Source organism: Mixophyes fleayi, chromosome 1 (genome assembly GCF_038048845.1).
Source record: "Mixophyes fleayi isolate aMixFle1 chromosome 1, aMixFle1.hap1, whole genome shotgun sequence".
Classification (NCBI taxonomy): Eukaryota; Metazoa; Chordata; class Amphibia; order Anura; family Limnodynastidae; genus Mixophyes; species Mixophyes fleayi.
Genome location: NC_134402.1, coordinates 74,902,225 through 74,920,910, shown reverse-complemented (window position 1 = coordinate 74,920,910; position 18,686 = coordinate 74,902,225). Strand labels below are relative to the sequence as shown.

General features: G+C 37.3%; 1 protein-coding gene across 10 annotated transcripts in view; it reads right to left on the bottom strand.

The window, feature by feature from the left end:
- The window catches only part of SORBS2 (sorbin and SH3 domain containing 2), a 242,241-nt gene that overhangs the window by 15,447 nt on the left and 208,108 nt on the right, over nt 1–18,686 (bottom strand). For 4 of the 10 annotated variants that reach the window (XM_075196802.1, XM_075196811.1, XM_075196820.1 and 1 more), the window contains 7 exons: nt 17,210–17,388; nt 13,674–15,245; nt 12,234–12,319; nt 11,160–11,200; nt 9,459–9,573; nt 9,021–9,149; nt 4,349–4,552 (listed from right to left, as the gene is read on the bottom strand). In XM_075196802.1, coding sequence (XP_075052903.1) covers nt 4,349–4,552; nt 9,021–9,149; nt 9,459–9,573; nt 11,160–11,200; nt 12,234–12,319; nt 13,674–15,245; nt 17,210–17,388 — 2,326 coding nt within the window. Of the gene's footprint in view, nt 1–257; nt 1,083–4,348; nt 4,553–9,020; nt 9,150–9,458; nt 9,574–11,159; nt 11,201–12,233; nt 12,320–13,673; nt 15,246–17,209; nt 17,389–18,686 lie in introns of all 10 variants that reach the window. The other 6 variants (XM_075196778.1, XM_075196786.1, XM_075196794.1 and 3 more) reach the window with 2 other exon arrangements.

Below are 18,686 nucleotides of genomic sequence, written 5' to 3'. Positions count from 1 at the left end.
TGCATTGAATAAAAATAATTAATGTAATTGCATTTTACTATTGGCTATCAAAAAGCCATTATGTGTGTGTCTAGAGTAAAAAAAAAAACCTTCCAAATCCGAATTGAGAGATCATATGTATAGCTGTATATATGTCTTCATGCCCTGCAACCATTTTCTTTACATTCCTGTCAGACAAGACCAATATTTGAACAGGACACTGGTTGTGCAAACACACAAGACAACACGGAGTAGCTTGATCTTAGGAGCTCAAATACCTCTGCATTGATTTCATTGGCTGAATACTCTTCGAGACATACAATAGGTTGTACTAAATTTTCTATTGAAGGTTTTAAGTTCTCACTTGTCCCGTCTTCCTCTATGTAGAGTCTTGTATGTTGCTCTGTTTGAGGCTCACACCTATAAAACCCTGAATCTTGACATGTCAGATGTTCTCCTTGGATGATGGTCATCAGCTCTTCACAGATCTCCTCTTCCTGTTCATCAAGAGCTGTTTGGTTTCCTGGTGGTGGTGACCCTGTTGCACACTCCGAGAGAACCAGGTCAACCCCAGGAGTCTCAGATACATTCATATGATCTGAGAAACCTTCTGTGATTTGTGTGACACTTATTGGTCCTTTTGACTCTGTCTGGTCATGGCATTTTTCTTGTTTTTCGGTCAGACTGCGATGAGGGTTAGTTGCAGATATGGAAGGGACCTCAAGCTGCTGAATTATAGGAGAGGAAAGTGTTGTGTCAGGAAATGGAGAAGGTATGGTAAGATGCTGACAACTTGAAATTTTAGGTGATTTAATAGGAACAAAATGACCGTCCTTAATTCGGGTAGTGATATCATTCAACGAAAACTGTTCAGGCTTTAAAACTGTTAACAGCATAGTGTTAGGCTTGTCTACATTGGGAACAAAGTGATCAGGAAAAGGTGGTGGAGTTGGGATAGGTGTGGTTGAAGGTGAAAAGCCAACAGTCAGTGACAACCATTCGCTGGTCACAGCTTCTAAGTTCCCCTTACTAGAGTCTGTACAAGAACTTGAGTCTGGTCTTAGAATAAGGGGTGGAGTACGAAGTCTTTTAGACGAAGTCAACTTTAGAAATAAAAGAAAAGGTTAAGATCAAATAAAAAAAATAATATTGTAACACAAAAAGCGAACAGAAAAAAAATAAGTTGAAAGATATTAAAGATGTCTAAGTATTTAATAGTTCAGGTGCACATGCTAAAAACTGTTAGCACATGAAACTAAAGGAGCAAGAGAGTTATTTGAAAAGTGTAACTTTATCAGCTGATAGACAGTGCTCTAAATGTCAAATGTTGAGAGAAGCCTGAGTCATCCTATTCAAAGTAGTAGTATACGTTTCATGATTGAGATGTGGGTATCTTCTACACAGATGCTACATTGAAGCATTGGAATAGTCAGAGGAATGCTTAGCATTATTTTGAAGTGGGTACCAATTACTAGCAATAATTTGAATTGCTTAATCATTACATCAATTCAGACTTTAAAATGACTAACGTAGCAAAAATACAGCTAGTATACCCTAAACACAAAAGTGCATATCATATAATAATAACGTTGACTTAGTAATCCTTAAAACCCTTTTACAGCATTTTCTAAAAAATAATCAAATTTTGAATATGTTTAGTTTAATATGCATTAATTATATTGGCTATATTTTTATTCCCTGCATTTTTAGTTGTCACAAATACATAAATACTAATGTCAAGTTATCGTAAATCATTATATGGTCAAATTAATGTTTTGCCTTTCAATGTCAGAGAGGTCTTTCCTCAGATTTGGGAGATCTTTGGCACTCCAGCTGAAGAAAAGCTGCATGATATTTTTGCAAGCAGCTTTGTGGTAGAATCTAGTCCAGCAAATGCTGGAGCCTGAAATTTGCAAATTTCTGCTGTAAATACAATATGTGTCCACTTTAATATTAAATGAGACAACATATTCAATGCTATATACATGCATATAAATAAAGGCATCATTTTGTGGCATGAACCAACATTCGTGAAAATGCAGTCTGTCAATTCACTACTTCCTAGTATAGGCCGCATTCTTGTGAATATTGGTTCAGTCCATGAAATAGCTGCCTCCACTGTGTGTAGTTCACTGCTTAAACCATATAGCAGTGTAAACCGTTTATTTATACAGCATGCTAGATCAAACTGGCAGCTGCAGGCCACTGAACTTAGAGTAATGCAAGTAAAGATTTAATAATTCTGATTTTGAGAGGATGTTACACAACCAACTCTACATTATGGAGGTAAAACTTTTGTGTGCACCATTCACCCCCAAGCATAGCTGTAAACTGATGACAGATGACAACAGCCTATATTTTTAGAAGTCTGACATTGTAGGTGCCACTCAACTGCACCAGAGTCTTTTTTCAGCCATTGCAGAGGAGTAGAACACCAATCACCATTTGTATGTGAACAGGGTTTATAGTTTACTAAGCAACTGTACATACAGCAGACACATAGCAAACGTTTTACTCCAGTAGCAATAGACCCGTATGTTTAGGTCTAACATTTATTATACAACTTTTCCTACAAGGTACCTCTAAGAAAAATGCTTGTAAATTTGAGGCTCACAAAGCTCAATATTGTGGAGTTTAATAAGCAACATAAAACATTAATTACAAGAACAAAGTATCACTAAGTACTCTATTTGCCACATTTAAAATTACATTACAATTTCTTTTCTATGAGAACTGTTATTTTATATTCATAGAAAGCTGACATGTGCATTGAGTGAGCCAATTGTAGGTTATATTTGACTGTGTAGGCATAAATAAATATAGACACATGAACATAGCATATTTTCCTCATATACTCCAAATTGCAATACAAATGATTTACATATATGTTTTTAGATGTACACCATTTACAATTATTAGCTCCTCTAGATGAAAAGGGTGAACTACTTCTAAAATGAATCAATACGCAGTCAGAACAAGGCTGCTTGCTTTATTGTTCTCTTCTAGTATGTGTGGAATAAAGCAGCATAAACTTAAAATAAGAGAATAAAGAGATATAAAAAATGTAAGCTTAGTTATGTTCCTATATATAATCTACACTAGAAGTAGATCATGTGTGGTTTTAAAGCTGTTGAACAATATTCATAGCTTGACCATCACAAACTGTCTTTCTCCCACACCTAGCAAATGTAATTTTCATAGTCCAGTGAGAAATCACTGGTCACTATGCACAGAATAAATGATCTATAATTGTGGATGAGAGTGAAAGTGGAGCTCTGTTACGCAGCTATAACAGCAGTCTGCAGGACACTTACATCACTACACTTTAGCATGATACCAAAGCTCCATCTGGCTGGCAGAGCAGAGAGTCACATTCTGTCTATTGTGCTTGTGGAAATATCATTTATGCAGGAACAGTTTAGTTTGTAGCAACTACATCTTATTTTAAATTTTATTATGGTTTTTTTTCCCCTTTAGTATCCATATCTACCTGACTAGGATTCATAATATCTATTCTCTAAAATAATCACATTAAGTAAAACTAAAGTACTGATAAATCTAGTGTAGATATTTTACCAATATAGACTATTATGTTATGGTGTATCTCATTAACCCTTCATTTTTCTTAGTGATTGTTAAAATATGTACACAAATACGGAGCTTTACCTATAATGAATACATATTCACAAACCAAAAATACACGTGAAGCCAAAGTAATGAAAAGCAATAGCAATTATTTAGACACGTTGCTAGACACCATTCATATTTGTTGAAACACATCATACCACCATTTTTGGCCACCTTTAAACCATAGTTAATAGTTCTACACCTGTCCTTCTTACACCTGCTAATTATAACCGTGCAGTATTATAACCTTCTACATCGTGTCCATCTGCTCCAATTCTCACATTATTAAATACAAATGCATTATAAAACCACTCATAAATGCAGCATTTTCTAGACATGACAATTTAGTGCAGACTGATCCAGAATTCATGGTGTAAATATCATTATTCTCTCACATGTAGCCCATAGTTGCCTACTTCCCCGGAATGCCCGGGAGACTCCCGAATTTTTGGGAGCTCTCATGGACTCCCGGGAGAGCAGGCAATTCTCCCGAATCCCGGCCGCCTCTGTAAATTAAACAGAGGGAGCGGGGCTTAGTGACGCCTCGCACGCATCATCGTGGCCAATGACGCAATTCTTCGAGCCTCGCCCCCACACACACCCACCTGTTCCCAGGACCTCCGAGGAAACATCTTACCTATGTTGGAAGTATGATATAGCCACACTGGAGGAGAATGTTCATATCAGTAAGAAATCAAGGTAAGTGTTATGGAGGGCTACATTTCAGGAAACAGTCTCTTACCGTGGGGGTGCTTGAGTTATGTATCCTATCACTTGTGTAGATGTGAGGAAGAGAATGGTCAGGGGATTCTCCAGGGCTTTTGGAAGGACTCTTTTTGACAATTTCCACATAGGATACTGGGAAGATTCCCTGCCTGTTAGTTCCTGGAATTTTACCTTCATACCAGTTTTGATCAACTTTCTTAAGAAGCGTCACTTTATCACCCTGGAAGACAAGACAGATTAATTTCCATCTATGATGATAGGTATAGTTAATCAATTTTCTTGAACAAACATGAAACTTTTACATGCTAACATCTGACATGAGTTTAACGGAAACGTTTTATAAGCTACAAAAATCAAGAATTTTAGAAGACACATTTTAATCAGCTCAGAGACGCATCAAAACTGGGAGACAGAGAAAGTGGACTCTTAAATAAAAGCAGACAAATGGGACAGTCTCTAAACTATTTTAAGCAGTATTAAATAAACTTTCTAGGAATAAAAGGCAGGCAATGTAGTTAGATTAGAAAACCTTTGACATAACGAGGAAAAAAAGAGAGCATTAAAATTGTTAAAATTAGAAGGGACTGAAAATATGTTATAGAAAAATTAGGAATGTTAAAGTTAATCAAGATAGCAAGACTGACGCTAAAAACAGATTGCAACATAGCAAGTATAATCTCAAAGTGGTTTTTTTTCAAGTACATAAAGAGCAAGAAAAAAATAAAATGTATAGTTGTGGCACATTAAATAATAAAGGTAGGAAAAATAACCGTTTCATCAAGGAGGAAAAACATTTGGGGATAGGCTGAGTGGTAATAGCCAATGTGCACCATTAAATGTTCCTTATCTAACACTGTACCTATGCTTAATCAATATTAAGACAGATAAACACCTGTCCCAGAACACCAATATGAGTGAAAGGGATGAAGTTAATGGTTTCTTAAAATACAGGATGGCCCAACAACAGATGTAATAAAAATCTTTAAAAAGAAAACAAGATCCGGAACAGGAAAATATAGACTTGGGACTCTGACGTTGGTAAATTATTTCAAGGTAACTGAGGAATACATTTGAGAACAGACAACAAATATGATTGGATTTTATGAGGGGGTGCTACATAACAGTCTGGTACATAAGATGAGACTAGTAGGTCTAGGGTAAAACATGTGTACATGGGTAGAGAACTAGTAGAAGAAAAAAGATATAGGAGGAGGTGCAACTCAGTGCGAGGTGCCAGTGAACATCGCCTTGATGTTCGGATTTGCCAATGGCCGCTTATTACGGTAAGGAATCTCCGCTCATATTTCTGCTCACCTCTATGGGATGTGAGGAAATATGAGCAGAGATTCCAGCCTGAACAATGAGGCGATGTGTCTCCATGGATTGTTCCAGAGACACATTGTGTTGAATCTCCTCTATAGAGTAAAATAATAGAATAATAATAATATATTCTAAATGGGCTAACGTTAATAATGGTGTCCCACAGGGACTAAATAATATGTATAAACATACTCCAAGTCAATACAAAGATATTGTAACAATGGCCATTCAGAGGACAACGGGTTGTCAATTGCAAACGACAGAAAGGCAGTTTCAGCATAATGGAGAATATTTACTGTAAGGATGGTTAAGATGTGAAATCCCTTACCACATTAGGTGGTGTTACATTCTATACCAGGTTTGTGTAATAAAGTGCGAGGATGATAGCCTGAATAGAATATTGAATGTCAAATTGATAAATAGAAATGAACCTGATTTTCTCTCAGATAAAAGTTTGTTTCCTCTTTAAAACATTTGGTCAATTAGTTCAGTGGGAGGTAATTAGGTTCAGCAGACATTCTGTCAGAAAACAAATTAATATATGTGGATCACAGCCAGGCATTGTCTTTGATCCGGTGTTCCTATTTAGAAAAGAGGCTCTAATAAGGCAGTGTAAAAATGAACTAACCACCAAGTGTAAATTAGGGAAAGCGATAGGCTAGGTGAGAACCTAGTAGACAAATGCAGAATCCTGAAGGCTATCTATGCAGGCATATAGAAATGTGAACTTCAAAGAACATGACTTCATATTTCATGCTTTTGGGGAATCCAGGAATCCATAAGCCACACCGTACTCCGGGGCAAAAACAGCACAAGGGTTGTGAACTATAGGTACCAGCGGTACCAGGGAACAGCAGTAGTCACATGTCTTTGGGAAAGGTATTTCATATTGTTATAATTTAATTATGTTTAGTATTTAAATGTGCAGAAGGTTATGACCAATTTATTGAAGAGGAAGTTATGTCTATGGGTTATATCTGAGAAATGTTAAGACAGGGCAAACTTTTGGAATATTTTTGAGCAAACCATAGTTGATACCCAAGGGACAGACATACCTCCAGCATTCAGTAACTTCTTGAAAAGGTCCCCGTTCAGACAAAACGTGTCAGGAACATTACGATATTGATACTGCATCTCTATTTCCATATATCTGCTGTTTTCTCATATGCAAATGTAAGTGCGATTCTGTTCATCGCTAATAAAGTTGTTGAAAGTACGTCACTATGTAATTTCACCTCTCTTCCGAGTTCGCCAGCCACGCATGCGCGGCATAGAGCACAACGTTGCGACACCAGGAAGATCCACACACAGCTCCCACTGAACATCGCCGGAGGCAATAACTGGAAGGCTGGGACAGCGATCCTGTGACACTACAGGAGGATTGCACCAACAAGCACATCACCACAGCGCGACTCCCATCACTGAAGGATCTGACCCCCCTAGTACCAGGCGCGACTTTTACCACTATAAGGTAATTGCACACCCCGAATATACATCAAGAACATCCGTGGTACTGCTCACGCTCTGCTTGTTTCCCCTGCATACAACAGAAGCAGTGCACACACCAGCCTCACGATCAACATACTGTTTCATCGTCTGATGTTATGTATTAATAGACTTTTCATATCCACTATATACTCAGGATGTTTTCCCCTCTGTACAATAAACAGTTCTCCCAGCTTTCCTTTGTACTAGCCACCCTATCCCGCGTAATACACCCAGCCTACCAGCCCTCTTACGATTACTCACGTACTGATTCCATTTCACCTGTTCTTGAGCGCTTATTGGGCTATTCTTCACCATTTATTACTGAGGAGTGTGGTTAGCTCCTTTTCACTGAGCTACTTGTACAATATCTGTCTAGTACTGCCAGACTTGTATCCACCATATCCTGTAGTATTCTCTAATTAAAGCACCCAAGGCTAAACACAAATTTTACACAGCTGTAATGCTACATTGCAAACAATTTATTGAAAAGATCTGTGCAATACATGATGACTGTCATTTTTTTTTTTTATTAAACTAGTCTCTCTGGTAGTGTAGACATAACTAAACACAACCCCCCAAAACATCCTTTGTATTTATGCCTTTCTTTTCCACTAACTTGCTATAATAAACGTTTGTTATTTTGCAGCTGCCTCTGCCCCGAGCTTTCTGGTCTACACAGTGATCCACTCTCCTTAGAATTGGCCTACATTATTTGGGCTGTTATTGGGATACACTTCAAGAATTTAGACTGAACTACTAGTTCTGCTCTCACCAACAACGGTGATATATACATCAGGTGAAGGCTTTTTACTAATTGTTCCCAGTGTGGCTTTTTTTATCCTCTATAGAAGGAGCCATGTATTGCATGGATATTGCAGGTGGTTTTCTGAGATGTTCCTCCCTGTATTGAGTCCAGGAAACACAGATCCAGAAAATGAGATACTGTGCAACTTCCATCCTTATTTAGTATGGAGCTTATGTTTCTGTTTAAGCAGTGAACAAGTGGTTGACTGGCTGACTGATCAACTATAATTTTGGTGAGTACTGTCTATAGGTCAAATATGGCAAGCTGAAAGTTGTTACTTTTAGCACAGGTAGTGTTTGATTAATCCTTGTTTGCCTGAAAAAGATGCTGGTTTGGTAACTGCAATCTCAACAGATCCCCACTCAATTGTGTTACTATATTCAGTGCAATGACCTGGATACACTGTCACAGGATGAACCTCTATGTCTGACTTTTACTAACAGGCCTTCCTCTGGATCAACACAAATAAAATTTATGAAAGGCTGAAAAGTTGGTGTATGTCTGTCATTTTTCAACCCGTCTGAAGCAGGGCAAAATAACAAAATGCATAAAGCTAAAGTGGACAGATTACATCATCATATGTCCATTCTACTCAAAGTCTATATAGTATGCCAGACGGTGGTAAAATTACCCCTTTAAAAACTAATAGAAAACTGGTGTTTAAGCTAACTGTTTAAACCAAAGATGGAAAACATCATTAGTTCTTCCATGTACTATACGTAAACAGTCCTTTTTTTTTTAATAATATTCATTTAAAGGATAATTCCACCAAAACCATAAAAAGCAATGCCACTGGCAGTTTCCACAAAGGCCACCAGATGAGGAGAGCAGAGACCCGGGCAGGAGACAGGATCTCCCCAGTACCATTTGAGGCAGTGAGGTACCTACCTACTTCCAATGCTGGATTTGATTTATTGCATCTATCACCAGTGGTATTTTACCACTTCTTATATTATATTGTGCGATTTTATTTTCATTGCTATATTTTGAGTATAACTTCATATAATCTGGCAGGGTCATCAAAATTCTATAATGTCTAAAATATAGTACTATGTTATGTAGCAGGGTAAATTACCTTCTTTAGTGTTAGCTCCACATTTGTGTCAGCAGTAAAATTATATTTGGCTACTGCTTCTCCAATCTCTCGAACCTGTGCAGGTGGTGGGGGCCGCATTGGCTGTACTTTCTCTGTTGAGCTAATTTTCTGAAAAAGAAGCAATTCATTAGGAGATATTTTGGATTGTAAGAACCAGGACTTAGCAAGGATGTCAACTTAAGCTAACCTGACTACCCACAGCAGCTGTTCATTCAGCTTCAATCAACAACCTGGCTGACTCCTGGTTAGACTGTAGAATACACCTAAGGGAGGGGAGTACCTTCTGGTCATGAAACCACCGTGGTTCTTCTTAATGAAGGTGAACAGGTATATTTCAGGTAGAAATTAATTTATTTTCACTTAAGAGTTTAATAAATATATTTTCAGCTAAAATACAAGTGAAGGAGGTCTACTAACCTCAACATACGAAATTGGTAATATTCCCACTCTTCCGTGATGCTCTCCTTCATACCAGTTCTTGTCTATTTTCCTGAGGACATACACAGTATCTCCTTTCTTAAAAGACAGCTCTCTGTAAAGTACATTTTACTTATCACATTTCAAATATATACGCTGTATGACCACAGTATTCTTATTACATATAATAAACAGAATCAGCTTGTTACAATGTAAAGTTTTAACAACTTCCATTCGGTCAAGTACAGATGACGCAGCATTTTGTTTTCTTTTAATATTCTGCTGAGGCTCTCAATCAATGTGAGTACCAGCCACCAATGAGCTGTGTTCCTTTCCAGTACCGCCCCTCCCCTCCTGTCCTCCTTCCTCCCTTCTCCACCATGTTACTCTCCTCTCCTCTTACTTCCTCTCCTCTCTCCAGTCTTCTCAGCCCCTCCTTGCTCTGTACATGTGGCTATATGGCTGCCTCCATATCTTTAGATCGTGGGTAAATGTGTTTGAAGGATAATGCTATGTAAAGGGGTGTTTTCTATAATATGTTGGATGGGCATTAATGTTATGTTGGGGATTATTTATAATATGAGGTGGGTATTAATGTATGTGGGGTCTGGTGGTGGGGTATTAATATGTGGAAATATTAATGTTATGGGGTGGCTCTTTATTAAATCTGGAGGCCTATAATGTAACATGGGGTTAGTGGGCCTATTGATATATTGGAGTATATCGGGACTGCTACTACAATGTGTCATCCTTATTCAATAATACTGGTAGTCTGGACGCTCGAGTATATATATATATATATATATATATATATATATATATATATATATATATATAATCAAACAAAATGGGGCATTTATCTGTAAGTACTAAACTCTGGTGCTAGTATCACAGATGTAGTATAGAAATATTTTGAGACCAGATCGATCTCTTTTCAAATATGAAAACAAAACAATCTCTTAGGTGCTCAGATTTCAATGGCTCATATTCTATATAATACAGCTGCTTCAGTAGGAAGCACACATAGATTGCAAATAAACGCTGCCGCCATACAAGCGAGCTGGCCACTCACTTTGGACAAATACAGTGTACACCATTCATTCCAGACAGCACTACACATGAGACTCCTATTTAGTTATTTTGTGATCTATTTTTCAAGCTACTGTCTGAAATAAATTCCTTTCAGTCGTTCATACCTGGAGTGCCATCTGATGTGTGTGTGTGTGTGTGTGTGTGTGTGTGTGTGTGTGTGTGTGTGTGTGTGTGTGTATATATATATATATATATATATATATATATATATATATATATAATATATATATATATATATATATATATATATATATATATATATATATATATATTTATATATATATATATTTATATTTATTGGATGCAGTGCGCCAGTTTGACTGGAAAAGGGATTTCTGCAGGGGTTGGAGGGAGGGCCCCGAACCAGTATCTTGCCTCCATTAATGTTTTACTTGCAATTTTTAACAGTTGGGAAAAAAAGTCAAATGCATTTGCGTTTAACATACGTTTTTGATAGTGTTAAAAATCATTATATATGCATGTATAAACACCAAAGGATATAAGCCCTCAAGGAGGAAGAGGTGTTAAATAAGATAACAAGTCTTTGAATATCTGGATAAATTAACAAAGTGATGCAGGAGACCATCCACACAATTGCAAATCACTTACTTTGGAGTCTGAGCCTTGAAATCATATACAGCTCTAGCAGCCTAGGTATAAAAAAAATAGAAAGTAAGAAGCCTATCAGTCAGTGTGGATTTCTTGTAGTGAAGATAGAAATGGTCAACTTTATACATAAATCCTAACAATGTATGGTGATAGAATGCAATAAATTGTGTACTAGTGTTGGAACAACATTTACTCAACAATTATATCACATCAGTGCATCTTTGTACGTGCAGTTTACATACATGTCATGCTTGTTGGATATTAAAAGTTTTCTTTGTAACTGTTATTCAGAGATGAAAAGTAAAACATACTGTACAGGAACAAACACCAGACTGTAGTCATTAAAGCAGTCTTCAGTGTCTATCAAGTCCCGTTATTAATGAAGATTTTCGATTACTGCTTATCACAGCAAGAGAAAATCTTCTGTTGTCCATTTTATCACTAAAATGATGCCAGGGTAGCTGAGCAATGCTCAATTCCTAGCCGATACTGGCAGGCAGTGGCAAGAGGATTCTTAATGTTTGTGCAGGGATCCTAAACACATGTGTGACCCAGCTTACCGGATTCTGGAACTGGAAGCCTAGCCTCGAGCTTCCAGGTACAGATTCACTTAAAACTAATTAAGTTTTAAAAAAAGAAAAGAAAAAATAGTGCTTTAATAACAAAACTAAAAAATGAGAAATTTTAACAATAAAGCATTTTTTTCTTCTTCTTGCCCCCAGCTATGACCATCCTGATATAGTGATAGGAGGACAGCGGTGGTACTTGTACCACCACTGTCCTCATTAAATAGGTTTCCCGATGCTTTGCTTGGATAAGTCTATCTTAAATAGGAAAAATAGGAAAAATAAACCATAACTTGTTCATATAATATTGTTCCATAGAGGTTAACATATTATATGATGAGGTGGCTTGTAAGCCAGAGTATCCAGCTATATTAAATATCTTATTCCATTAGTGTAACCTGCTAAAGACTAATCAGAATAAATATCAGATTGATATATTCTACATAATAAGAAGTTTTTTTTTACAGGATTCTTGTACATAATTGACTGAGGACAATTGATTGGGTACCTCCTTCTCGTGTGCTCTCCGCCTCGCTGGATTCCTGCTCACATCAGTGAATGCCGAGGAATAATTCCGGGGAGATTCTTGATCAGCTAGAAAACCAGGAGACCATTAAGATACACTAAGCTTTTACTATCATCAGTGTTACCTTTGTGTCAATTGTGGACAAAATAAAATAAAAAAATATTGTGATTGTGCTTTCACTAGAAATGTTTCTTGATCTTAAACTTGCAATCTATTTTAATTCAGTGACATAAGTGTAAAACCATCCAATACAAAATAGGTATGCAGATCCTATTCCTGCTGCAGAGACATTCAATACATTCCTGAGCAGTGACTTCATTGCAGCCTTCTCTGAGAGAAAAGCATCAACTAACAAGGCAGCGTGATCTAATACTGTGATTAGCAAGCGTTTCTTCACATGTATTTATGGTACACATTAAGCCAAGCAAAACTGCAGCAATGAAAATAATGCACGGATGGATACACCAACCACAATATCATGCTCTTCTCACATGCATAACAAAATTAATGAATGTTTAGGGGAATATGGTACAATGGCAGAATGTAATGAGGAGTCTCTATACATCTTAGTTACTTGTTTGGAAAAGCAATATTTCCTCTAATGCCATCAGTGTTTGCCTAAAGACTTTATAAACACCATTGCTTCCAGCATGGCCATAGGCATCACCAACCAGTTGTGAAGACTAATCACTATACAGTGTGCAATCATTCGTGTGACCTAACTCGCACTATAAGGCATTGTCTTTTGTTATTAATTATGTGTCGCATGTACATTACAGTAGTGTAAAAGATCAAGTGGAAATGTCTTTGTTAATGGAATGTAAAATAAACCTATTCATTGTGCACTTAAATGTAAAAGAAAGCTGTGCTGGTAAGATTGGTAATCAATATTCTGTTCAGATAAAGGAAGACTGATGATCCTCTATCCCCACATTATTTTATAGTAAATTGACAATCTGATAAAACATCTACATAAGTAAATTGTATACAAGAGTCTACACAAGTAAATTGTATACAAGAGTCTACACAAGTAAATTGTATACAAGAGTCTACATAAGTAAATTGTATACAAGAGACTTAATCAATGGCTCACGTGATGGTTTCTTTGGGGCAGAGATGTAGAGGAAGCATAAAAATCCAGATTAACTAGGCTACATGTTAATACTAAAAAGGATGAAAGCATCAATAGAATGTGTGACAATAATAAAGTTGATAATCATTTTCATGATTTTGTTTTCTGTTGAAGATGTGAATTAAAAGTTGTCTGTTCAGTTTGTCTCTTCCTACCACATCTCTACTCCACAAATGGCTCTGGTACTTTATCATATGCACATGAAAGCATTTTGCATTACATATTTTGGGGTATATGAAATGGATCAAGGTGGATGTATGATGAAAAGTAAGGATACTATAGTGGAGCACCTTGAAAACAGTATGGACTATCTTGGGAGTTGTTGTTGGTTTCATCCACCTCCTGGTAAGAGGCACTGTTGGGCAATCTTCCACAATCATTTTGATATGGTGTATTATGAATAGCACCATCCTGAGGCAGTTGGTAGTAAGACTGATTAGCGGTGGTCAATGGAAATGCTCTTAAAGATGAATTTCTTTCTGGAACATCTGGAAGAAGCTCACTAATAAGTCTGTGCAGAATGCTGTTATCTGGCAAGCTCCCACGCCTTTTTTCAGCTTTTATTTGGTCACAGATATCCTGGAGAGCAGAGTCCAGAGCGTCAAACACTGATGGTTTACATCGGCTCTTCTCAGATTGCCTTTTAGGTGTAGAGCATTTTTTCCTACGAAAAGGCACTGGACTAACAAGAAATGCTATTTTGGAAAGGCCTGAATCTGTTTCTCGCCTTCCTGAAGATTCATTTTTCTCCTGCTTAGCCCTCTCATGTTTTAACATAGTGGTGAAACGCGTGTATGATGCCGGGCACCTTCCTTTGCAAGAGCTGATAAGGTGCCGATGGTGGTGGTGGTGATGATGGTGGTGGTGATGGTGATTCCCAGATCCATAAAAGCTTTCGGATGATGTGAAGGAATAGTGGTCAAAATCACTCTCACTGCAAAAGGAAGATCCTTCAATTTGTATAAAGTCACTCAGGTCAGACACAACTGCATCAGGATCACTATCAGAAAATTCTACATGTGACCTTGGAATTTGATCACTTGTTACCTCAATATGTACAGGAACTAGTGTTTTAGATTTGCCATTGTGCTGTACCTGAGGTATATGCCTTTCTTGGGTTTCTTCATCCAATAATGATTCAATCGAAAACCGCCGTTTAGGGCAAGAGCTATTGGTAGAGATATCCAAGCTAACTGCAGACAGCATCTCATCTCCAAGGTTAGGCATAGATTTGGATTTCTGGATGAGCCGTTCAAACTCTGATATTCTGGTTGGTACCATATCTCTTGGCACTTCTTCAGACTCTGTCCTCCAACCTGCAAATAGACCTTTTTGCTGCTCCTGCTCATACTGCAATATCCGAGATTTCACTGAACAGATCACTTCAGAGCTCAATAAGTCTTTGCGATTTATACGGTGCATTTTTTTGTATAATTTCAAAAACCCTGGTGTGTCATGAGCCGACCTGTGACGAACCCTGGATCTGTTTGTGGCACAGCCCTCAGAAGTAAACGAGTTGCCCCAAGCTAAAGAGCTATCCTTAGAATTATTTTCACATAATAAGGAACCCATGCTTTCAGATTTGGTCTGGGTATTACAGAAGTTGTTGTGATCTTCTGCTAACAAGTCATCACAACTCCTAGACTTAATTTTTGGCGATGCCGTTTCCTCTGTGCTGCTCCACACCTCTGCATTCTGACGGTTCATCTGCCAGCCATTCTTAAAGTTGATCGAACGTTTTGTATCATCAGGCACAGCTAAGTGGTGGCTATAGCCCCTATAACAATCGAATGAGTTTGTGGCGTTTGGTTTATGAACAGAATAAGCGAATAGAGGGGGATACATTCTGCTAACATCCCCACCTTCAAAATCCAAAAAGCAGCATGATAAAAGAGAGACATTTCCAGAAATTAACAGATTGATAGCAAAAGATAAAGCGTTAGTAATAAGAGTGAAATATAGAGAATTCGATAGAAGTATCCATATCCTCACCAAAATCACTAAAACAAACTACGAAAAAGTAATTATTTTCATAAAAGTATTTCCAGGTCCTTTTTTTTTAATGTTATTTTTACATCACACTCTATTCGAAACTTATATACACCTAGAAAAAACAAGTCTAATTTGGTAATTTGGTCTGGATAAATTAACACATGATTTTAAGAGATTAAAACTGACCATACATGGTATTACACTTATATCTATCTCAAGCTTGTCTTTCTAAACTATCTCATGTCTGTCTAAACACAGGTGAGCATTTAAGGGGGGGGGGGGGGGGTAATTCAGTTGCCAGAAATACCCCTCTCTGTATGCTCAAATGATGTGATGATAGAGTTTTCATAGATTGAGGCAGTGCATGTGTCTTTACCCTGGTCTTCTCTGGCTCCTTTCTGCTCCTAACCTGTGGCTGAAGCAGTGTTCTAATTGGAGAAGGCTCATGTGATAGCCCTGATTGGCTCTGCAATAGTCAGGTGACAGCTGGAGAGACTTAACACAGCAGCTGCTCAGCTCCTCAACAGCTGGAACATGGGAAAGAGGAGAGGAATGGGGGCTGATATGAATAGCCATCAGATGGGGACACCCCCCATCACAGCACTAATCCTGCCTGCAACATATCCTCTGGGAGTCTGTTCTCGTCTGGGCTCTGTTCCTGCCTGCACTACCACTTGTAGCTAAATGCAAGTGAAAGTACAGTGTAAAATGCATCACAAATTATTATTATTAATATGTAGTCACAATGCATTATAAAATGTTACAATCAGTGTTGTGATCATTAAGCATTTTACATTGGCTGTAATTGTTGCTGATTTAAATATCTGACATTTACAACCATTGCCACATTTTTTTTTCATTAGTTAAGTACCTGAGGACGGTTTATTGAAGCAGGTTGTTTTATGTTGTTATTGTTAATTTATTCAATAATAAAGTGTTTGGAACCCCCCCCCCCCCCTCTACGAATCCTGCATTTACCCCCGAAACAATCTCATGTGTGTCTAAACTATCTATCTCATATCTATCTGTCTCTCTAGCTCATGTCTAACTATCTGTCTACATCAATCTATCTATGAAGTGAGTTCAGAGTAAATCTAAGGTTGGGTACACACTACAGAAAATTTCTTTCAATGCGCTATAGTTAACGATTTTACCAACAACTATACACGTACACACTATACACGTTTTACAACATTTTCCTTCAGATCTGTGCTCTTCATCTGTCATAACCATTGGCTAAAAAGATCATGACACACCATAGAGATCTATGGACACTGCAGGTCTTGAGTGCATACACACTGCAGAATTTGAATGACAACGTTCCATTGTTGAACAAGATTTTTAGTTTGGTTTAACAATCAAATCAAATGATAAGATGAGCTTTGGAACAATAATCGCTCATCGTTGGAGCGTACACACTAATGTGGTATCGGGCAGAACGGTCGTTTATAGTGTGATTGGCTCGATAATCGGCTGAAAACCCTGTAGTGTGTACCCAGCCTTAGTAATAATTACAACCGTTTTAAAGGAATCATCTGACAAGTATGTTCTGTATAATTTCGACCTCCGTAAAGTCAATTGTAAATAAAAAGGACCTTTTATATTTAGTATTTTGTTCAAACAGTTTTTGATTAGAAAATAAGTGTAGAGATCAGTACAATCGAGCTTTAGATAAAAGCACAACAATCTCATACCATGTATGGTAAATCAGTCTATATACAGGTACACAAGTAGGTGGTGCTGTTGCATCTTGATTTAGAAAACCGTTGGCACATGTTACTGGTAAACTGAAAACCAATGAGTTTGATACATTATATCTCAACATTCCGCCTACCTTTTGTCCGTGAAGGAGATGGAGGAGAAGAGTTAATAAAAGGTTTCCGCAGGGTGGCATTTGCACCTTGAGCTCCCATTCTACTAAGGCTGTTTCTGTTTGTATTCTGGTCACTGTGGGCTCTCTGATGACCTACACTGGGCTCAGACTTCCGTCTTTTCCTGTAGTCACTTGCAGAACTTGAAATAAACAAGAAATAACATTTAACGACCTGCAGCAATTGTCCTCCAGCATGTTTCTGTTATCTCCATGCTTGAGCTATGTTTTGTTCTGCTTGCAGTGCTCTTGCATGTTTTGTGAAACCCTGGCCTGCGTCCAAACCCCACTCCCACAAATCAATAAGAACCTGAGGAACAATCAGAGCATGACATTGCAGCTTCCTTATGGAGAACTCAGACTGCCAACAATGATTTCATTATTGTAATGTCACACAAGCATGGGGATCTTGGTTATCTCACAAGTTTTCAATGATAAAACAATTCAAGCAATTTTCATCATACTGTGGCGTTACAATAACCCATCTGATTACGGATTTCCTTTCTTAAGAGCTGAAATAAATTATAAATAAAACTATATAATGCTGCCAACACTATCTATGAACAATCTAGACACTATCTATCTATACAATTTCAGCATTTGTGTTACATGGTAATGAAACGGAGATCATCTTTTTTATTGGCATTTGTTAAGAGTGAACCTCTCACACGCTGTCGTAGGATTTTAGCTATATAAAGTATGTGTATGTAGAGCAGAGACAATCATCCATTTACATACATTGGTGGTAAGGAGGGTTTTGCATTTTTAGAGCAACATAAATAGAGTGTCAACACGATTTGTTTACAGGACAAAAATAGAGAACATATTTTCAAGGCTAACTACTGTAATTCGCTATGCCCTGCGTATGTTTTAAAATAAAAAAAATGTAGCCATGGCTGCAACTTCACTACAGTACATATAGAAATATGGAATTCAATGGCAAAAAATAACCTACAGGTCCATCTAGTCTGACCTTTTTTGTTTCTTTAAACATTTTAGATTGTCGGTTTTAACAATAACAATAGCCATATATTTGTCCCATGTATTCTTGAATTCTTTTACTGTATGAAACAAAAGATACCCTTTAGAAACACTAAAGCAAATCATTCCAGGAACCACTTTTGAATAGATGAACATATAAAAAAACATTACAAGAACCACACACTTCTCATCTATCACAATTAGTTTGGATCAAAAGAATGTGATGTAATATCTGGACACCCTATCTTCTCTTTCTGGGATGTGCATTGTTCCTAACTGCAAGGGTTGCATATACAATATTTTAATTGCTTTGGGACTGTGGATGTATTTCGCTATATTTTTTTTATGTATATGTGTTTTTTTTTTAATAATTATTTATTTTTGAGTGGCCAAATTTTATAAATTACAGTACAATACAGATATCAATGCAGCGCAATAGTAACATCAAAAAGCTTCAAAC